The sequence below is a fragment of the Pempheris klunzingeri genome, chromosome 11 (assembly GCF_042242105.1).
Source record: "Pempheris klunzingeri isolate RE-2024b chromosome 11, fPemKlu1.hap1, whole genome shotgun sequence".
NCBI lineage: Eukaryota > Metazoa > Chordata > Actinopteri > Acropomatiformes > Pempheridae > Pempheris > Pempheris klunzingeri.
In genome coordinates this window covers 7826182-7849407 of record NC_092022.1, presented here as the reverse complement: position 1 = coordinate 7849407, position 23226 = coordinate 7826182, and the positions used below count along the sequence as shown (strand labels likewise).

Here is a 23226-nt window from a genome sequence, read left to right as displayed (position 1 = left end):
ACTAAAAGAGCTGTTTTAAGTCTTACTGTCATTTCTTTATCGTCACTCATCACCTCAGATTTGGGCTGAACTGAATATATTCGCTAATATTGGATGATCCCAGTTTGACGCTACGTTTAAACCGTGTGAAGAGACATGTTTTCCCTCAGGCCCTGAGATCCCTCATCTCTTTCTGTCTGCCATCCTGTTACTCTCAGTTGACCGAGTGAAGCCTCAGCTGGTGATGTGGGACACCTGCACATGAGAGCGACTGTACGTCCCAGCTGGCTTCAGTTCAGAAACATTCAGGCAATAAAAACACGTACATGTGGGGAAATCTCACATCCTGAATTGTGTGAACTTTTACCCATGTGGCTCTCCCTTTCTGTTGTCACTGGAACAATTTCCATAAATAGGTAGATGAATGACTGTCACTGCAGGATTTCATTCATACCCTCACTCACCAATCCATTAATTAACCTTTACTATGTATTTAAGGAAAAGTTAACCTACATTATTTTCACATCACAGAAGTTTTAAATTCTTTATGTGACCTCATTTCTGTGAATCAGGCACCAACTGCATTTGTTATTTCTTTTTTTAACAGAATATATAAAAATATATTGTGGTTGAAATACCATAATTAAAATAGATTGGACACAAACTTGCACTGGTAATTTCTGTACATAAAGAATGTTTTTATAGTCACATATAATGATATAATTGTTCAGCCATTCACAATGTCTTTTTCAGGATTGAATGTTTCACTCACTCTGCAATATTGAAATATGGCAGCATGTCCTATACATTTGGGTACATTTAATTTCTGCTGCTCTAATCCCTGATTTGATTTAATTTGGGTTTATGATATTGTCATTGTTGTGAGTCTTAGACAGAAGAATATGCAATTTAACAGCAGAGAAAGTGTGTTTTCTGGATTGAGTGCATTTATTTCATGGAAAATGCAATGGAGGAAGGATGGACAGTGTGCATGTGTGTGTGTGTGTGTGTGTGTGGGAGGGGTGCTACTGTATGAAGCTTGATGGTGTGCCACTGAAGCACAAGCACAGTTCACTGCTCAGGCACAAAGCTCTAAGTGACTGCCGTCCCCCTCCTCCTGATGCTAATAAGCAGATCTGGGTCAGCTCACCCTCTCAAACACACACGCACACACACACACACATCATTACATACCTACTGGTAAGACACACACACGCACACAAACACACACATATCTGCATATAACCACCCACACACACGCACGCACATACGGTCACAAACTCATACAAATACACCCCCATCTCTCCTCTTAAACACACACACACACACAGACTTGGGCATCCATTCCTCCCAGGATGCAAGACGTGACATTGTGTCGCTGTCCGTGCACGATGCTCGCAGCCCTCTGCTTGTTGTGCTTGTCATCCAAGCAGCGGTGATGAGGCGCAGAGGAACTAATAGGCTACAAGCACTCTGGGACTGGCACGCGTGATGCCAAGCAGCCTCCATTTTGTGGAGGAGTAAAGTAGCTGTTGTTTCCCACTGTCAGGGAGGGGAAGGAGGGGGAAAGAAAGATAGAGTCAGTCACGTTTAGTTTTTATGAGCAGTAGAATGATAGTGTCTTAAATCATCTTTAGTTTTTCTTTTTTCAATTATTTATTTTGATTTTATTCTTGGGCAGTTCACATGGACTGTGATGTGAAATCCTAAATATGCTGCATTCACAGTATATTTAGGATTTCTAAATGATAATGCACTAATTACATCATTTACTTATCCTATTTTTTGTTTATTAAAACATTTTTGATTTTTTTTAAACCTTATTTATGCCCTTTTAGTATTTCTATAGTATCTCTTCACTTCTCTTTTTGACTTAGAAACATGTTCACTGATTTCTTAGTGAGAATATTGTCGCTCCGAGGGGGAAAAAACATCTGTCAGTCATGATTATGACTCACAGCATTCCAGAATGCTTCCCATTCCGTTGTAATAACATCAGTATGTATTCTAGAATCTGATTATGTTTACATTGTATGTTTAGCTGTCTTATGTCATTATGATGTCAGAACCAGACCAATTAAATTTTTTGGAATAACCATAACTGCAGTACAAAATTTGTGCGAATTAACAAATTATCCTGTGAAGGTGGACGTGCCTGAAATAGACAAAGAAAAGAGGTAGTAAAAGAAATATCTGTGCATGTGTGTGTGTGTGTGTGTGTGTGTGTGTGTGTGAGTGAAGGAATGACGGACGGAGGAAGAGAGCCCAGTTTATGTAATGACCCTGACTCTGAGCACTTCTGATATATCAGAGCCACACTGCAGACAAAACCCCCTGCAACCTCCATGACTCTCCTCCACACCCTGTCACGCCTGCACACACACACACACACACACACACACACACGTTATTCCTCTTTGAGACACTGTACACATACATACACTCTATCTCTTTGTCTTTCTCTCACATACAGAAACACACACACACACACACACACACACAGAGTCTGTCACTATCGCTCTCTTCACTCTCTGGCCCTGTAAGCCCAGCAGATCTTTTTGGGCCATGGAGTGATTAATGTGTTTGTGCACCTGTCACTATTCATGCCTTCATATGTGTGTGTGTGTGTGTGTGTGTGTGTGGTAGGAATATTTCTAAAAAACAAATATTCAAATGTATTTGTGTGTGTGTGTGTGTGTGTGTGTGTATATTTCATGTTAGCAATATGTCTTGTTTAGTGGATATGATGAATATGATGTCTGTTTCGATATATTCATTATTGTCTTTAGAAAACAAGAACTGATTGGTTGATTGGACCTCTGGTCAGGTTGACGTTGGGTGGAGCCATGCCAGCTAATTGTCCAATCACAGCTACAGCGACCAGGCAGGCCGGGCCTGTTCGGCTTTTCCTGCACACACTAATGTGCATAATCTTTACTTGCTTTGAAAGACATTGGAGGGTTGATTCTTTGAGCCTGTACAAAACCAAGACACAACAGCAGGGGTGTAAAGGATGACTTAAACTATGTGTTTATGCTAAAGTCTATAACATTAGTTGAGTATACTGATTTTGAGGTTAATTTACAGGTTGTATTAAAAAAAGGCACCATTCAGTACTGGGATAATGCACCCCATGGGAGAATAATGATAGCTGCTTTGACCTGCTCTTCTTTATGAGGTTAATTAAAAGTCCTTTTGATCATTTAGTGGAGGCCACGCCCATTTCCACCATAACAGATGTTAACCTTTTTATTTTTATTCTTTTAATAAATAGTTTTTCACCACTCCTACACTTTTTTATCTAATCTTCACCACATATCCCACGGTAAGTGTCTGAAACATATTCTAATGAGACGTGAAAAAAAAAAAAATCATTTGGTTGTGTTTGTGCCATCTTGGTTTCCTCATCACTGTCAGCTTTTTTCACAGTAGACATTTGTAACAGTAAGAAAAGCATTACTGATGGCTCTGCTCTAGTCAAGTGTCCCAGTAAGCCATGACGGTGTAACAGTGTGCCAATATGCACAGTAACGGGACCCTGAAACTGAAGCAGCTAAATGGGATGCAGCCGTACTTATTTCCCAATTGACCCTTGTGTTTTTTTGTCACAAATGAAAACATTGCTGTGACAAAAAATGATTTATTTGCAGGCATTTCAAATTCAGCAGACATGTGCATGTATTAATCAGATTCTGTTTAACCTATTGGTGGTGGAGCAACAACATGATACATTTGAATGACCATAAATCAGTGGCCAGGTGTCTGACTCACCTGTGGCCTCATTCTCTACAATTCATCCTTGTCCAAAGCCCTAATATTCACAGTGTTTGGCTATTCTCCAAACACCAGGGACACCATCAGAAAATTATAATTTCCTGATGTACATCTGGGTGGAGAATTTTGATTTTCTATCACAAAAAAATAAATCTACACTCCCTTGGTGGAGGCAAGTGTTACACCTGACTATTATTTTCCTTTTTCTTTATAGGTTTAGGATTGTCTTAAATGTTAATCTTAATTTTTTTTTTCTTCCATCTGGGCTTCCAGACACAAAAGAAATCCAAACCTGTGCTGAAAAAAAAATCTCTTTTCTGTAAAATCTCAACACACACACACACACACACACACACACACACACACACACACACACACTGTCCAATTACTGTGGCCATGGTAACTATCAGAGATTATTGCTTCCAGTCAGCACTGCACGGCTGTTAGACGAGGCTATAAGCCCCTCCGTATCTCAGGCCTACACACACACACACACACACACACACTCTCACTGTGTTTGCAGGTCTACGCTCCCCTCTCTGAGTGTCTCTATCTTGCTGTCTCGCTCTCTCTCGCACACACACACACACACACACACACGTCGAGCCTGAATTAATCCGTCTCTTTGTAGCCTTAGAAGCTAAATTGGTCGCCCCAGCAACCAATCTTAAAGCCCTTTCAAAGAAAAAAGCACACTGAAAATCCATTTTGTCACGAGGAAGTGGTTTAGAAATTCATCTATCGTGCTGCAGAGAATTTATTGCGACCTGCTGTATTTTCCCCAATTATATTCCACGTGCAATTATTTGTGTGATCGTGCTTTGTGTTTCTGCAGCATTATTATTATTATTATTTTTTACCTATGCTGCTTTATTCTATATTTCTACACAGATGTAGAAGCAGTGTCGTTTTTGCAGATTTAGGGTGAGGCAGCGTGTGTGTGTGTGTGTGTGTGTGTGTGTGTGTGTGTGTGTGTGTGTGCGCGTGTGTGTGTGACATTTGCAGCCGATCCTGTGTCCCGGCGTTTGCCCGAGGATCGTGTGCATGTGATGGGGGAGGGAGAGATGCCTCAAGGACTCTCCCTGTTTCCTCACTGCCCTACACACACACACACACACACACACACACACACACACACACACATACCCCCAGACATGAATGACACACACTCACTAACAAACACTATGTTGGCCTGAACACAAATAGCAGCTGGCAAAGCAGCCCAAGCCGAGCATGAAAATATGCGGAACTTTCTCTGTCCTCTGGCTGCTTTCTAAATTTAGACCTCCTCCTCGTCCGTGTTGCGTTTTTGTCTCACAAAGCTTCTCGTAAAATATTGTCTCGCATCTCTCAATGATTTTATTCTGTTAGAAAAAATAAATCTCAATTTGTTTGCTGTTCTTAATTAACAGACATTTGCAGTGTTTCGGGTTTTTTTTTTTGGAATAACTGAGAGAAATGCTTTGATTTTTTTTTAAGCCTTTCTGCCACATTTCTGCACGCAGGCTGCAAAAATTTGATGACAGTTTTGCTCAGCCGTGTCACAGCAGATTACGGTGGCAAAGACGAGGTGCTTCGTATTCCCGAGGATTAGAGCTGAGGTGGAGAAGAAATAACCCCCCACCCACCCTATGATTTTTTGTCCTCTGTGCATGTTTAATAAACGCATCCCAATAAAAGACGACAGTTAATACAGCTGTGTTAAATGGCCGGACTCTTTTTTTTTTGTCTTTAATTGTGTGTGAAAGAAAAAAAAAACGTGAGGATGAGTGTGTTTTTTCTTTCTCTGTGTGTTGCAGGAGCTGTCCGTGGTGCTGTCGGTGCTCTGCAGCGGTCCAGCTGCAGGATGTTCATCATATCAGCAACGAGTTGCTTCGGTTCACAGCCCGCTGAACATGCTCATCTGGAGACAAGCTGTGAAATGAGCAGGAAACCTAAAGTCTGCAGACGCGTGTATTCATGGGAAATTCAAACAGGAAGACGAACAATTAAATGATTTTAGATTTTATATGGAAATACCTGAATAGTCTTTTTGATAAATATATAATATAATAATGAAAAAACGTGATTGGAAAATGCCTTAAATATATTCTGATAGCAAATACGCCGTGTGTCTGATTTAAAAACACAATTTCATCATTTCTAAGATAAAGTTAAGGCCTTTACAGAAAATAACCAAGAGATGAGACTGTGACTGCGCTTCTCAGAGCAGAATATTAAGGATATATTCATACATTTAAGATTCATTTCTCATGTCGAAATAAAGCAAAATAAAACTGAGCAGGTCAGCTGTTGAAATTGTTTCTAACGAAAAAAAGAGATAGGCCAATCCTTGTACTACTTTATATGTTTCATTTACATGTGGAGCTGATTGCAGATCAGTGTAAGATGATTTATTTTAGGTCAGTAGCTGTACACAGGTCTGCTCCTGTTGGACACTCAGACTGAGTGCTGACGGCAGCACCAGCGGACCTGTTGGAGCAGGTGAAGAGTTTGAGCTCCGCGTTCATCCGTCCGAGTCCCACTGTGACAGTAACGAGCCTTTAGAGAGTCAGAGAGTTAACCCCTCTGTCTGCCTGTCTGTCTGCCTGTCTGTCTGTCTGCCTGTCTGTCTGCCTGTCTGTCTGTCTGTCTGTCTGTCTCTCTCTCCTCTCGCTCTCTCTCTTTCTCTGTCTCCCCCTCTCTCTCTCTCTCTCTCCTCTCCCTCTCCCTCTCTCTCTCTCCTCTCTCCCTCTCTCTCTCTCCTCTCCCTCTCCTTCTCTCTCTCTCTCTCCTCTCCCTCTCTCTCTCTCCCTCTCTCTCTCTCTCCTCTCCCTCTCCCTCTCTCTCTCTCCCTCTCTCCCTCCCTCTCTCTCTCCCTCTCCCTCTCTCTCTCCCTCTCTCTCTCTCTCTCTCTCTCTCTCTCTCCCTCTCCCTCCCTCTCTCTCTCTCTCTCTCTCTCTCTCTGTCTCCTCTCCCTCTCGCTCCCTCTCCCTCTCTCTCTCTCTCTCTCTCTCTCTCCTCTCCATCTCTCTCTCTCTCTCTCTGACATTCTAAGCGGACACGTGCGCGCTCCTCGCGCTCTCTCCTCTCCTTTGGTGACGCACTCAGAGATTCCATCGCTCGTGCCGTCACCACCCGGACCCCCAGCTGAGACCCGCTCGGAAAAACTGCTTCAAAAAAAAATGCTAAATTGTCTTTTTTAACGACAAATGAGGACATATTTTGGTTTTCGCCTGTGTTTAGGGCCGTTTCTTCGCGGGGGCAGATACCACGGAGGGTTCGGGGTGTTTCTGAGGGGGTACTATGGATGAGCAAGTGAGGAAAAGCGGCTGAGGAAACGGGTAGGCTGCCGTCAGAGGGCTGGTCAGCTCACAGACACATCTAAGAGGCAACAGGCATGAATTTACAGTAGCAGATCAACAAGCAAATACATCACCCTGCATGCACCTGCCTCTCTGCTTTTTACTCGGTAATATCACTTCCAGCTGAAGAACGCATTTTATTCGGATAAAGATGGCTCACTTAATACGACACAAGCTCACCAACAAGCTGACCAATGCGGCCCACACGGTGTCCAACAAATCTCAGGCCAAGGTCAGCGGGGTGTTCGCCCGGCTGGGCTTCCAGGCCGCGACGGACGAGGAGGGCTTGGGATTCGCCGAGTGCGACGACTTGGACTATGACTACAGGCAAGGGATGCAGATGGACGTCCTTCAGGGAGAAGACGAGGGGGGAACCGTAGAGGGAGAGGGGGGGCTGGAGGGAGACAGCCACTACCAGAGGGACGGCACCGGCCGGAGGCCCTCGTCCCTGAAGACGGCAGGCTCTCTGGAGGAGGATAAACCCAGAATCACCACATGGGAGGCGGGCTGGAACGTCACCAACGCCATCCAGGTACCACCACCACTAAAAAAGAGCACATGCTGCATGGATCGGGCCTGCAGCTGGACAAAAAGTCACCTTGAAGATTTTCATTTTTTGATTTTAAAGATTTATGCAAGCAGAAAGAGAGTGATGTGGGGAAAATTCCACACATCAGAATAAAGCAGATTAAAGTAGATTAAAATGATTTTTTCGTTAAATGCAGCCTGATTGAAGTGCTAAATTATAATAAATAAGTGCAGGCTTCAATTTAACATTTAATTCACGGTTTGTGGGTGAATTCAGAGCAGTGATTGGGTTTTAGAATTTATTTATTCAAATCTTTTTATCAGTGGAGCTGCAGGCAGGGCCTGTTTGACTTCGATAGCCCCGAGGCTGAATGGCACCCACGTGCTTATCGGCGTCTCCATCAAATTGAAATTGAATTAAAATGAATTTGAAAATTCGTTTTTAAATGGTCGTTTTTTTTAAAGCCTTTAATTCAATGCAGCGTGCAGCCGATGGAAAGGCCTGGTTCTTCCAGGGCGAGCACGAATGAGAAAACAACTGTGTGATGCAGACATCGGAAATGAATCAGCTGCGATGAATTACACATTTTCTCCCGTGCCTTGTTATTTTAATGCACACAATGTGATTTTTATTTGTCACTGTTATTATGTAAGATGTGAGCTGTGTGAGCCAGTCATCGCATGCCTGGGCTGGCTCGGCCTGTCACTGCGATGTGGGCCTCGTCCATTACCACTCATCTGCGCTTCTCTGTCTGCAGGGCATGTTCGTCCTCGGCCTGCCGTACGCCATCCTCCACGGCGGATACCTCGGTCTCTTCCTCATTATCTTCGCGGCTGTGGTGTGCTGCTACACCGGAAAAATCCTCATCGCGTGTCTGTACGAGGAGAACGAGGACGGCATAAAAGTGCGCGTGAGGGACTCCTACGTGGACATCGCCAATGCCTGCTGCATGCCCCGCTTCCCGGCGCTGGGGGGGCACGTGGTGAACGTGGCTCAGATTATCGAGCTGGTCATGACCTGTATTCTTTACGTGGTGGTCAGCGGCAACCTGATGTACAACAGCTTCCCGGGGTTCCCCGTCTCCCAGAAAGCCTGGTCCGTGGTGGCCACGGTCGCGCTCCTGCCGTGCGCGTTCCTGAAGAACCTCAAGGCCGTGTCCAAGTTCAGCCTGCTGTGCACTGTGGCGCACTGCATCATCAACGTCCTCGTGATCGCCTACTGCCTCTCCAGGGCGCGCGAGTGGGCCTGGGAGAAGGTCAAGTTTTATATCGATGTGAAGAAATTCCCCATTTCGATCGGCATCATCGTGTTCAGCTACACCTCCCAGATCTTCCTCCCCTCCCTGGAGGGAAACATGCAGAAGCCCAGCGAGTTCCACTGCATGATGGAGTGGTCTCACATCGCAGCCTGCGTCCTCAAGGGCCTCTTCGCCCTGGTGGCCTACTTGACTTGGGCAGACGCCACCAAAGAGGTCATCACGGATAACCTGCCTTCAACCATCCGGGCTGTGGTGAACCTCTTCCTCGTGGCCAAGGCGCTGTTGTCCTACCCGCTGCCGTTCTTTGCCGCAGTCGAGGTCCTGGAGAAATCCTTTTTCCAGGACGGCGGCAGAGCCATCTTCCCAGACTGCTACGGCCCCAACGGGCAGTTGAAATCCTGGGGTCTGGGCCTCCGGATCGCCCTGGTAGTCTTCACCCTGCTCATGGCCGTCTTCGTCCCCCATTTCGCCCTCCTTATGGGTTTAACTGGGAGCCTCACCGGCGCCGGCCTGTGCTTCCTCCTGCCGAGCCTCTTCCACCTGAAGCTGCAGTGGAGGAATCTGCTGTGGCACCACGTCTTCTTCGACGTTGCCATTTTCGTTATTGGAGGCATATGCGCCATATCTGGCTTCATTCACTCTATTGAAGGTCTCATAGAGGCGTTCAAGTACAATATCCACGACTGAGAGCTGCAGAGATGACCTTTATTGAATGGCGATGTCCTGAAATGCCGCACTCCTGCAGGCTGTCATGACTCAGACCTTATCAAAACATCATGTTGACCACTTGACATAGAAGCTCGTCAGGAGGATTGTTTATGTGAAATGTACATCTTTTTATTTTGCCTTCGTGATAATGTGCAATAATAAACTCTACAATCATAGTGTAAAGTAGTCTACTCATTCCAGAAAACATGTTTTATTAACTGGACAGAGGAACACAACCTCCGCATGACAGGGGGCGATTAAACATGCGGGCATTAACTCGCCTGTCCAGGTATCAGTCTTCATGCAAACTTGTCAAAGATCCAGTGAAAATGTCCGCCATGGGTCTAACTGTGAGTGTGTACGTGTTTATATCCGGGGAATGAAATATGTGAAAAACAATGGAGTGAATATGTTATTATTGGTTTTTGAGCTGCTAGATATACCATTAATCCCACTGAAGAGAAAATATGAGACCAAGGCACCCATCAGATCAGATGGTGCTCTTTGAATTATAATAAACCACGAATAACTTATGTGTAGTTGTTTGAACAGAATTATTCTTTTTTTCAGTTTGTTTCGTTTTGTGTTTTATTTTCCATCTTATGCCTATAGTAGTCCTCATTGGCTCGTTTGTTTTCTTGGTGTTTCAAGTGTCATTCTGGATGAAAAGTGAACTCAAAGTGCAAGCAAGTGGGTCCTAATTGTGTTATATGAAAACAATGTCTGTCTGCTAATATTCTCTTCCTATTGAACTTGTTAATTGTGATTTAATGGAACTTATCATGGTGTGTGAGACAAAGAGTAGCCTATTTGTTGAATTAAGAGATAAATAAATCAAATATTTTATGGCTGGTGATTCTAATGTTTCCTTGTACTGTAGATACAACTTTTTTACTTTCTCTTTGATTTCAATTTTTTATCTGTTGCTCTTCCTCTTCAAAAAGGTCGATCAGGCTTCCTCTTTCTTTAAATAACATTCAAGACAAGACTGTGGTTTGCAGCTATGATGCATGTCTGATGGCATGCAGGTAGACTTGAAGGTTTAAATGATATCTGACAGGATGCAGAAGCCTCCAAACCAGACTGTAAACCAGACTGTAAACCAGATTGGCACCTTCAAACCAACTCACCTCTGATTTGAGAAAACACAAAACAGGATCACAGTATTTTTAGCCGAGATTTCACATCACTTTTTTGTAGTTTTTTTTTAGAAATGTTAAAAGCCAGTGGTTGCTTGGCTAAAATATTACAGACTATAAAGCAGAATATAAAACTCAGCAGGAGATCATTTACATCAAATGTTACATGTTAGTCGACCATGACCAGGCTCTTATTCTAAAAAGGAGGATGTTCAAAACGTTTCTGATAAAGATGGACTTAGATGAGCCCTCCTTCAAAAACACTGATCATTGCCATTGTGCTTTATTCATATAAATGTGTATGAATATTTCTTTCCACTGTTTAGCTCTTACAGAACTGATTTTCACACACACACACACACACACACACACACACACACACACACACACACACACAGCAGTGCAGCAGCCCCCTCCCTGTCTAGTGTCAGTTTCACTTCTCAGTAAATGAGGAAGAAAAAAGCTGACTGACTGAAAGTCAGAGTAAACGGTGAACACCAGGAACTGGCTTTAAACTCGGCAAACACATTTAATTCTGCAGGAATTCGGGTATGCGACGTAATATCACCCAACAGGTCCGCCCTGAATAGCACATTTGATTTTTTTAGGATTGATGTTTCATGTTAAAAATGGTTCTTGGACTGTGCAGCAGCTGTTTAAACACCGCAGGAGAACATGCTGCCATCCGGGATAGTGGTGCTGCTGCTGTTCCTCGTCGCTGACACCTGTGGAGAAAATCCTGCAATACAGCTCATCCTGAACAACAAGGGACTTCAGTACGGTAAGGCAGTGTCAGTCAATCACTTCATTTAAACACAGATGAATGACTTCACAGCGCATTGGGTCGCGTTGTAGCAGCAGGAGCTTTTCTCAAAGAACCCCAACAAACTGGAAAGACAGAATTCATCTGTGACTTTTTTTTTTTTTTTATAAATAAAACTTCATACATGTGCTGTTTGTCCCAGGAAAACATGTCGGTGCAGGATGGATTCAGGACAAGTTGGAGCTCGTCACCCTCCCTGACATCAGCGGTGACACCATGTTTGGCACCTTACACTACACACTAACAGGGTTTGGTGATCTTGAATGTCTTTTTTTTTTTTTTTTGCTTCCAACTTAGCCACTAAGTTTACATTCCTGGTTTAAGAATACCTGATCCTGTTGCTGTCCTGTTATATGGTGTGAAAACCGTTTGCAGAGTATATGGATATCCATGATTTATGTCTTTAGACCTATTGACATCAGTCAGATCTGTGCCCTCACTCCTGTTTACCCCTGTCTTTGCTCTCCACATGTGCACTAGCATCAACATAACAAAGTGTGACTTCCCAGAGCCCTCTGTTCAGTTCTACCAGGACGCCACAGGATTCAAGACCTCCGTCTCAGGCTTCAATATTGCAGTAACCGGAGGGTGGATGGCACGCCTTGGCTTAATGTGAGTTTTCCCAAATCTCTGCCCTACATGCAAACGCCTCCATCGTGAAGCCAGTAGGCCCACAGCTGCTCGGTTTGTGGTGACATTTCTCAGGTTTCTCAAGACTTTTACCACATTATAGAAGTGTATGTAAAGAGTGATGCATGTACATGTAAATCATTTAAATGAGTAAATTCTGCTCTTCAGTTTGAAATGTTGAAAGAGAAATGAATCCATAATGAGGAAGCGACATTAAGGCTCAAGTTCAAAAGAGCCTTTTTTGTTTTTAGTTCATCAGAGGCATTTTAGAAAAGGAAATGTCTCATGTTCCTGTTTCCAACGCTGCATTGTTTTATGTCCTGTGCTTTAGTGTCACACTGGTGACCTCCTGATCTTCCCTTTAGTGTCATCACATCACTTTGAGTATTAGTGTGTGAAGACACTTTCATCTAGTTAGTAAATGTTGAGTGTGAAAGTTACAGCTAACTGGGGATATTAATGGGGATATTAGTGGAGGTCTGCAGTCTGTACTCCACTCAGATGTTTTTTAACATGCCATTTATATCAAAGTATAAAGAAAGTGACCGGGAATCTGTCTATGAACCACATGACTATGATTATTAATATTATTAGTTCACTTTTTTCAGACTCCAGATTTATTATTTGGTCACTAATGCTTGGATTGTTAGCAAACTAATGAGCCAATAATGATACATTGCCATTTAAATGTGCAAGGAAAGGAAAACAAAGAATAAAAACTGAATATATTGCTTTAATGATTAAGATTATTATTTACGCTACATAAACACAGACTGCAGAGGCCTGGTGTGGCTCTGCAGGTGTCTGTTGCATGAATGAATGCTGACCAACACCAGCGTGCACTGGCTTTGTTTGTACTGTGTTTTTTCAGACATGACAGGGGATCATTCGACATGGCTATATTTAAAGTGGACGTGACGTCTGTAATGGGGCTGGGGGAAGATCCTGACAGGCATCTGTCCGTCACCGATGTCAGCTGTGAAGCTCATGTTGGAGATGTGGACGTACAGTTTCATGGTGGAGCCAGGTATGGTAGAGCAGAGGGAGGGAGAGCGATGGGAGGGGCGACACTGATGATGAAGATATGAGCTCTGCATTTTCATTTGTCAACAGTTGGATCTTCAAGATTTTTGTGAACCACATTAAGGGGCGTATCAGAGGTGTAATAGAGGACAAAGTGAGTGTTTCTCTTTGTGTTTGTCACACATATAAGATAAGATAAGAGATAAGACGCAAGAGAGACTATATTTATCCCACACCGGGGAAATTCACTTGTTACGGCAGCAGAGGAGACAGAAAGGGTGCAGAAACAAAGTGTCAGTAACAGAAGTAGTGCAAAAACAAGGGATATAACAAATATAAACTACAACTATGAAAATATAGAAATAAAATATATACATGTGTGTATTGCACAGGATTTTGCACAGTAGCAAAGTGTAGGCTGGTCTGTATGATCATCACATGACACTCAGGTGAAACCTTCTGTAAGGATTTTCAGTGGGGAGCACTGCAGGATGTTTGTCTTGTTTCCTCATAGATCTGCCCCTATGTGGAGGAGTCCATTGGAAACCTGGAGCACCACCTACAGGCCGTGAATGGTATTGCAGCAGGCTACATCTTCTTAAAGACCATATAATTACCAAAGAAATGTACACCTTGATACCAGTTACCCAACAGTGACTTTACGTTTCAGTTGAATAAGAGTCAGGACAAAATAATTCAGTCTTCAAATGATTTCTTGTCTCATCAGTGTCCTTTGATGTGAATCAAGACGTTACTCTTGACCTCCCTCTCACCGGCTCACCTGTCGTTAACGTTTCGTGTCTGAATCTGGGTCTTAAGGTAAAGATTCACACATACGAGTAGTTTCAGGTAAACTACTATCATAATGTGGATGTCCACAGACTTTTGGCCACATCATTTCAGCCAGTTCTTCAAAATATATTATATATATATTCAAAATAATATAATATAAGCACACACCTGTAGATATACTGTATGTCCCACATGGTCTGGCAACTATAATTTATAATGAGTGCTTGTGCAAAAAATCTAACAACAAATAAGTGATCAATAGCTGTGATTGATCCCACACCTCTCTTTCTTTAAAGGGACAGTTCTACAGTATTAAAAATCATTCAGACCCTCCATTCAAGGCCCAGCCGTTCACCGTGCCCGAGCAGCCGGGCTACATGTTGTCAATGGGCCTGTCTGAATTCACCCTGAACTCTGCCCTGTATGGATACTACTCAGCCGGACTGTTTCAGGCCCTCATCAATGACAGCATGGTAAGAGCACCTGACAAGATGCATGGACGGACGGATGGAGAGGACCAAAGATAGACAGTTTAAGTTCGGTTTAAGGTCTCGGACAGCTGTTACATCAGAACAATCCATTCATTTATGTAACGCATTGATCAGGATGTCTGTGGTTAAAAGATTGTTCTTTCTTCATCTCAGATCCCTCCAAGCTTGCCTGTGCACCTAAATACCAGCTCAATGGGGCCTTTCGTTCCTCAGGTAAGCTTCACCTGTATCTGGGTTACATTTGGCAACACTGAAGTGTTTAATTAACTCACTGTATGGATGTTTTTATGCCTGCATGCACCTACTGTAGTATCACAGATATGAGGTCAAGAAAACAGCCTTTAAAAGGAGCATTTCTCTAAAAATGCTTGGGAAGAACCAGACTGCATGATGGTATTGTGATTCACACTGCAGTGTTTGATCTTCTGAACGTCTTTAATGTCAAAAAATATCCGAGTCAGGCCACAGCAAATATATAAGTAGATTTTTTAGCCTCAGTTTTCTTTACCTCAGCTGCTCTTGAACTTTCTTTTCCGAGAGCAATGAGATACCCAGAGCATCAAGGTGAAAAGGACGTCACAGGGCAGCCGTGCTCACGTGATGCCGACACACATAATCACAATATGAAGTCATGACATGGGGATACAAACACTGTATACAGATGTGGGACCTCTTTTAACTGAAGTCAGGAAGATATGAAAAGTTGAAATGTTGGAGCCAACTCAAGTAATTAGAAAAAATGTGCCTCTTTGAAAAAGATTGCAAGGAAAACAAAGAGTAGTGGCGTGTTTTTCTATGAGGACAACTTCAGCTTGGACTGGCGAAGGCTCATTTTGATAAACACACTCACCAGGTTAGTTATACTCACACTGCCAAGTATACTCTGGCAAACAGCACTGATACACATGTTCATAAACATATACAACATGACAGCCTTATAGACAGTTAAAATACATAGCAGACAGTATGTGTCTGTTTGATATAAAATCACAAAGTGGATCAGATTCCAACACAGACAAGAAAACATGAGGATCTAATTTTAAATGATCAATTTAAAGTTGTTGTCTTAATCCTATTTTCCTTTTCATGTCCCTAAAGTTGCCAAAATATCCCAGAATTCACCATGTTCACCATCCACTGTTTTCCCTCTCTGCAGCTTCCCAAGATGTTTCCAGATCTGCTGATGAATCTGCAGGTTTATGCCACAGAGGTTCCACTGTTTTCCCTCCAGCCTGGTGCTGTTGGACTGAGCGTCCAGGGCACAGTCAAGGCCTCCGCCATCCAGAAAAATGCAACCGAGACCCCCCTGTTCCAGCTCAATGTTGTGAGTACTTCTGTTTTCTGGCCTGTCAACATAACCCAGAGTGAATCCATGCAAGGTTTTGTGTCTTTTTCCTCTTTCTTTCCTTTTATCTTCTCTTTATATCAACAACACAGCATAGCAGTTATACTTTGGATATTTACAGCAGTACATTCACAGCCTGTTGCTTCACAGCATGGTGCTGTAATTGTGCCTCAATCCTGAGCAGCCCATGAGGTACTTGGAGCACAGAAAAGTAATACTTTACTAATAATAGAAATTATAATTTGAGCAAACAAAACTGCAGCCAAAATGAACTCGTGCAGCTGTTTGTGTCTCCTGTGTTGTGGACAAGGTTCATAGTAGATACATACTATAAACTACAGCTAAAAGGATTTGTCAGTATAAGAATGAGTTAATCAAGTTAATGGACAACTATTTTGATTATTGATTAATAGTTTTAAGTCCTTTATCAAGCATAAATACAAGACAAACAGGTATATACAAATCACAGGTTAATCTTAAATAATCATTGGCTTCAGCTGTAATTCAATCTTCTGTCTGTCAGGACTCAAAGTTCAGCGGTAAAGTGTGGATTGCTGCTGGAAGACTGAAGGGCTCGATGGCGATGAACAAGTGAGCATCACCGTGTTTTAAAACACACACCTGAGTCCACAAACGCAAGCTTAAAGTAATGATTCTGCTTTCCTTCAAACAGTCTCTCAGTGACGCTGCAGGGGAGTGAAGTGGGACCAGTTAAGGTACATAAACTACATCACTTTTTATATATAATCATTTATATTACAGAGCTGTAAAGAATCACACGTTTCTATTTGCAGACTGAGGCTATAGAACAATTCATGAAGATAGGAGCGACGGCAGTCATGATTAAAGTGAACGGTGAGTCTCAGTTACATCTTTTTGTGTTCAGTTTTTACTTCATGGCTGTAAGAAAATGAAAGATTAGGATCTTATATATAGTCGTACTCCAAACACAGATCTGTCTGCTCGAGGACATTTGGACAAATTGGCAGAGTAGGAAATGTGTCTCATTTTATTTTTCCACCCTTTGGAAGTTTTTCTAGAAAAATAATACCAACCTTAACAGTAAAGTAGAGCAACATACAAAGCATTTTTCCTTCAGCATATGACCACAGAATAAGGCAAAGCAAGTGGAATTTGTACAGCAGATTTCAACAAAAAAGCTATTCAAAGTGCCTCACATAAAACATTAAAATCATTGATAATGTGCAGAAGAGATACACTATAAAAGGACATTTAAATATGATGAAATAGCAGAGACAATAGAAAATGAAATAAGAGGTATTAAATTACTCTAATTAAAGTTACAATGCAGTGCAGCAGATGAATAAAAGAATTTGATTCAATGAAACAGACCTGTCTTCAGGCTTGATTTATGAGATACAGGAAGGTAACAAGATGAAGATAAGATAAGATGATGTTGAGATGTACTTTTCTGCTTCAGAGAAACTGGGAGATGGTGTGGCTTTACCCCGAATGAAACAAGCACAGCTGGTCAACACAGTTCTGCAGGTGGAGGAGGTCGGTGTTGGTAAAACATGTATGTTTGACTTGTAGAGGAGCAAAGACTGTCGTCAGGCTGACTGTTGTCTTTATTCCTAACAGGGATTCATAGCCATGTCCTCAGATGCTCAGGTGTTTCTGGCAGACATCTTCAACTGACAAACTGGACTGTTTAACGTGGACGCTCTTCTGCTGCTTCTCACTTCATATTCTCAAACTTAACCCGGCAAACAAACTGGATTTATTGATATATGACAAAAGCACCAGTGTGTTTAAAAGCTAAAAGCAACATCTGCCCCAGTCTGGACTGTAAATCACCAAGCATCGCTTCACAGAACATAATCAGTATTTCTGTTTTCATGATCTTCACAAACCCACAGTGGTTCTGCAGTTCAACATGTTTATGAATGTGGAGGTTTGCAGGCTAAAATCTCATCTTTTTACACAAAATGCTGTATGAAAATTAAATATATTTTTAAATGCATTCAAACTGTCTCATTAATATAAAGGTGGTAAGACGTAGCTGAGTAAATGGCTGTAGGACTTTTCTTTTTTTATTTAAAAAAAAAAAAAATCTCAGCACGCTGCGTGCCACTATTTATACTACTGCTAGAAGGATTACATTTAAAAAAATATATACGCAAATATATAAAAATCCAAAGAGATGGAGGGGAAGAGGACTTATCTTAGACAGTTATAGGGGGACCTGATTTAATCTTTTACTCAACACCGTCTCTGGCTGAGGAATATAACCATCTTGATTTATCTACAGTAATAATCTACTTTAATGGTATTAGATAAATGAAACATACATTTGTTGTTTGGTTCTGATTAATTTCATATATATTTACCTGTTATGTGCAGTTGACATGAGTCCTGAGTCATAGTAGACTGTCAGGAGCCAAGCCATTTTTTAAAATTTTTTTTTAAATGAAAGCCAAAAACATGGAGGCAAAAACACTTATATGAAACACCAGAGGCAACACTATGACAAACACTTCACATTAATAAAAATAATATTGATTGAGCTTAACGCTTCTCTTTGAACATCGGTCGATTACGAGGGAGAATAAACCTCAAGAGTTCAAGTGGAAGTCGAGACATTTCAGTGAAAACGTCAGCACCATGTTCATGAAACAATGACATCTCTTTATTTTGAAACATTTCAGTGTGCACTCTTTAGACTCTGTTACATGTTCACATTCTTGGAATGTAACACCACCAAAAATATAAATACAAGCCTATTTACAGCCACTGTTCCTAAAATGTTCCCCGTAGAAAAATGACACACGTCAGTCATGAGAGGAGACACTGTGAGGACACCGATTGGCCGACGGGTCAGTGAGGCAGCAGACTGGACTTCAAACAGAACGGTCCTGAGGCGGAACGACACATGATCAGATGGAGCAACAGATAGTCGGTTATGAACAAGGTTTTAAAGAGAAACCTCAGCTGAACTGGAAGCAGGTGTTGAAAAGATCTGAGACCACAATAGCAGAGCAAGACACTGACTGGGGAGCATCTTGGAAGACTTGTAACACTAAAATAGCTTCAGCTGTGCCACAAACCCCTTTAATGTAAACTTTTATTTGTAGAGCTGTCCTTATTAAAATGTCTACAGTCACCTTCATCTCAATGTGGTCTTAATGAAAGAAGCAAACAGGGAAACAAAGGTCAACTATGTAGCACCTGAGAATCTGCGGTAAGATAAGAGAGAAATGGAGTATAAAAACACCACGAGCCAACAGCTTTTAAAACTGATCAATTTAACAGCCTATGTTAATGTTCACTGATACACATCTACTATAAATAACATCTATAGACAGTGTGAAGCATAGGGTGGGTTTGCTCATGATCATAAATAATGTTTGGAAGTGTCCTGGAGTATTAAATCAGTACAGTTATTTCAGTATTCACATTAAAAGTTGGCACACTCAGTGACCTGAACGTAACCCTGTTGAGCTCCCCTGACGACGTTCACGACGAGCGCTCACGCACTCGTCTTGCAGCTCCGCAAGTGCCGATTACGTCCTGCCACTTCAAGTGCATTTAAGTACAAATGCTGAAAATAAGTTACACATTCAAGTATGCACATTCCGATACTGTAACGCTGACAAATACACAGTGTAAGAGGAAATACTAACAAAGACGAGAGAGACTTTGTTGCCCAGAACGAGACCAGAGTGACCCTAAAAAAAAAAAACAACCAGTCCACCCTGCAGACGTCTTCAGACAGACCCTAACTTCTTCAAAAGGTAAGTTAAGCAAAACACGGCATCTCAAACTTTGTTTAAATGCTTTGAGACTTAAGTCTTGTAAAAAACCTTCTCATCACCACCCTCAGCTCAACTCTGTATTCTGGACTGAAAAAAACTCACTCAGAAAACTGGTAGACTTCAGTCTGATGGCACAAGACTTTTAAAAAATCTAAAAATCTAAGTGTACCGGACCTGCGAGCACACCGACAAACTGGCTTTCCTGTTTGGCCTCCGCACGCAGATCTGCATCCTCTGAGCTCACTGCTCAGACTGTCTTCAGCTAGCTACAGATCCATGTGTGATAAAAAAAAAAAAAAAATCTCTGTCCAGGAGGAGAAATAAAAAAAAAAAAAACTCACAGGACAGAGGGGAATAGAAGCCTGGAGCTTCGATATTTCCGTGTCTTTTCTAAGTTGTTACAGCCGGTTTGTTCTGGTGGGCTGTTGGTGTTCAGATGTTTTGGTCAGTTCTGCTGTAAGATCAGCCGGTCCAGAAAAAGTTAGTGAAGGTGGCTTCATTTCAGCTGTTAGCAGTAGTCAATAAAAAGGAGAACGTTAGAGAGAGATGAGACATATAACATGAAGGGGAGAAAGACAGAAAAGAGGACATAGATGAAATGTGGAGGCACAGTGTGAATTTAAAAAAAAAAAAAAAAAGAGCTTTAACATCACAAGACAAAGTCCTATGAGCTTCAAGTGCAGTCCAATTCAACCCTGTTTGCTTTTGTCTGTCATTATTTTCAACTGTCATCAGCTCAACACTCCCCGTCACTCCCCGCGGCGGTGACTTTCAAACTCGCCGGCGCAAACTGCTGAGGCGGGGAGTTCTTGTGACATTCACACACAGACAAACATACGCAGGGCCAAAGGATGGGGCTGTGGTTAATAGGCTGTGCTGGCAGGTGAGGTGAGAGAAAATGTCCGAGAGATCCATCGGTTCATGATGGTGGAGGACGCAGCGGGGAAGGCCGGGATCATTTGTCTGCTACAGCTGCTGCCATGGGAACACGTATAGTACCGCGAGCGGTTGCCGCCAACTCTTCGATTTCTGTGTTTAATCGTCTGATGACCCACTCCATCGCCTCCCGACCCTGAGACACAGAAAGGAAGAGCGTTACAAAACATACCTCGCAGTGACTGGTGGTTATGTTTATACATTATCATGACGACTTATTGGGAGGTTTTAAAGATGGCGTCACCTTCCCGGCGTTGACGGAGATGGTCTTGGCCATGAGACCCTCGAGGTAGCTGCTCAGACTGATACCTTTCACACTGATCAGAGCCTCCTGCGTCAGCACCGTCCTGAGCACATGATCACACGCACAAAACGGTCACAAACACACTGAAACAACCCACACAGTGTAGAAGAAGAAGAATTATTGAGTCATTTACTTTTCAGGATCCTGCGGATGTGGCTTGTATGTCAACTTCTCGTCCACAGATACCAGGTTGGTGAAGGAGATCTGGATGGACGAAACAAACTAGGCATTAGTCTTTTTCACATGCAATATTTAAATGTATTTCAGTTCATTTACAGCAGCTACAGTGTGGAGCAGAGCCATAGTGACTGATCCTCTTGCTATAAAAAGACCTTTCTCATGGTGAACATGTAACAGCAGGAAAAACACAGGAATAAATAAAGCAATTCACCGTCACTCCTGGCATGACATTGATCAAAATTAGATCAGGATGCAATAAGTCTTCAACGTGGCTATGACTACTTAATGAAAGTCAAGAGTCAAGGATGAAGGAGGAAACGAATACGGTTTAGAGGGACTTAATTTAGACGTTTCTTAATGACACATATAATCAACAATAATCTGTATTAGTGCCACTTACATTTGTAGATTTCAGTTCAAAGGTCTTCTCTTTGGGGTCGACCACTGAATGTTCCTGAACGTAAGTGCATGTCCTTGTTACTCCAATGATCTGCCGGAAAAGGACACAACTCAGGTTTGGTAGATAGATAGATAGATAGATAGATAGATAGATAGATAGATACTTTCGTCAGTCAGAGAGGCTGCTCTCATCCGCTTCCTACTCCCCAATACTAGCTGTCAAAATTAAAGCATCATTGCAGCTCCAGAGTTTCTCTCATCATCGGACTTACAGACTTGGCCATGGCGGGGAGCCCCCACTCAGTGCTGAGCAGTCTGGTGCTGTGTAACCGCCCCTCTGTGTCCACGCGTCTGTCCAGGACATCCACACCAAACACACCGGGGTTCATGGGGTTGGGGTATTTCTGCATCGCCGCCTTGGTCACCGTCTCCCATGGATGGCTGTTAAAAACAATATCAAAACATTAGAAACCGCAAATTTCTAAAGGTTAAAATATGATGTGTCAGTGCCTTCGTTGTTTTTATATGGAATTTCCTTAAAATCAAATGCATTCAGCACTTTTCAGCACTGATGCAGGTAAAAACAGCAGGAACAGTAAACACAGCTGGTTGCAGAGGAGGAATATAATTTGGTATTTTAGTAGAAAATGTGTCAAACTTGTTGTGTATGTTGATCTGTGTAGAGGTACAACAACATCTCTCATGGTTGGTAGACTTCGTTCATTGGATTTCACAAGGTTAATTTAAATGATCAATGGAAAAAAAAGGCGAAAATGATCAGACATCCGTTTCCTAAACACGTCCTGATTAGATCTGATATTGTCAATAAGAAGCACTGGAGCAGAATCAAAATGGAGGAATGACCAGTAAATATGTGAGGACTGTCGGCCACAGACAGGCAGGAGGAGGAACGCCCCCTCGGGACTGTCAACACCATAGATCCATCTAGAAAATACTGGAAATACACTAAATGACCCCGACTACTAATACACACTATTCCTGTCTGATGATGAGTAGATACATCCAGGAAATAGACGCGTCCTTGTGTTTTCATCTCAGTGACTCTGGACAGACCGTTATGTAACACTCACGATGGCGGTACATTGTGTCAAATTCGCGAGATTAATTCAGGACACATTTCAAACACGGGAATCCCTTCATTTTATATTAACTTGTAGCTGAAACTGAACTGCAATAACCTTTAAAAGTGACACTGACGTAAACGGCTAACTAAGGTTACAGCATCTGACAGCCAGAGTTAGCTTAGAGGCTAACAGGAAAAAGCAAGTTAACTCAGCTACAAGTTAACTCAGCCAGCAAAGTGTTTACTTCTAGCGCATTAAGTCCAACAAATACTATTTAACCAAATAGTTAAGAAGAATTGAGGTCACATTTATTAAATGCGGTGATTAGACGGACGACAAAGCGGTTATGTAAGTTACCGGTAGGCTCTTTGTGCTAAGTTACCTAACTTACAGTACGGGCAACGCTAGCTGCTAAGGAGGCTAGCAGCTGTGCTCCGGACACTGTGAAAAACTAGTTAAAGGCGAAGAAACCGGTCACTTAACAGACACATTTGTATGAGACATCTTCATGGTGAGAACAATACTCACTTAAAAATGTGCTCTGACGCCCAGATCTTCATTTTATCAGGTCTTTCTGTCAGGGCTCGGGGAGCCGGCGACTAATGTCAGCGTGATCAACGTGAGGAAGGAGGAGGGGGCCGAAGGAGAGAGCGCTTATGCGGCCTCAGCCGTGGAGACGCCCCCCGGTGGTAGAACCGGACATCCAGAACA

General features: G+C 42.5%; 3 protein-coding genes across 3 annotated transcripts; 2 read left to right on the top strand and 1 right to left on the bottom strand.

The window, feature by feature from the left end:
• Positions 1-7248: 7248 nt before the first annotated feature.
• Positions 7249-9571, top strand: LOC139210302 (vesicular inhibitory amino acid transporter-like). Its single transcript, XM_070840324.1, has 2 exons — positions 7249-7629; positions 8384-9571. The coding sequence occupies exons 1-2, from the start codon at positions 7249-7251 to the stop codon at positions 9569-9571; spliced, it is 1569 nt and encodes a 522-aa protein (XP_070696425.1).
• A 1641-nt stretch (positions 9572-11212) lies between these two features.
• On the top strand, positions 11213-17807 carry bpifcl (BPI fold containing family C, like). The gene is made up of 16 exons (XM_070839489.1): positions 11213-11280; positions 11381-11512; positions 11697-11802; positions 12035-12166; positions 13056-13211; positions 13298-13361; positions 13722-13782; positions 13935-14026; positions 14296-14472; positions 14644-14703; positions 15647-15814; positions 16359-16426; positions 16509-16551; positions 16630-16690; positions 17277-17353; positions 17438-17807. The coding sequence occupies exons 2-16, from the start codon at positions 11407-11409 to the stop codon at positions 17492-17494; spliced, it is 1428 nt and encodes a 475-aa protein (XP_070695590.1). The 5' UTR covers positions 11213-11280; positions 11381-11406; the 3' UTR covers positions 17495-17807.
• A 656-nt stretch (positions 17808-18463) lies between these two features.
• Positions 18464-23141, bottom strand: LOC139210124 (PRELI domain containing protein 3B-like). Its single transcript, XM_070840101.1, has 6 exons — positions 23044-23141; positions 21703-21871; positions 21432-21521; positions 20985-21055; positions 20792-20894; positions 18464-20683 (listed from the first exon to the last, which is right to left on the bottom strand). Exons 1-6 carry the CDS (start codon positions 23073-23075, stop codon positions 20567-20569), a joined length of 582 nt encoding a protein of 193 aa, XP_070696202.1. The 5' UTR covers positions 23076-23141; the 3' UTR covers positions 18464-20566.
• Between the last annotated feature and the right edge of the window lie 85 nt (positions 23142-23226).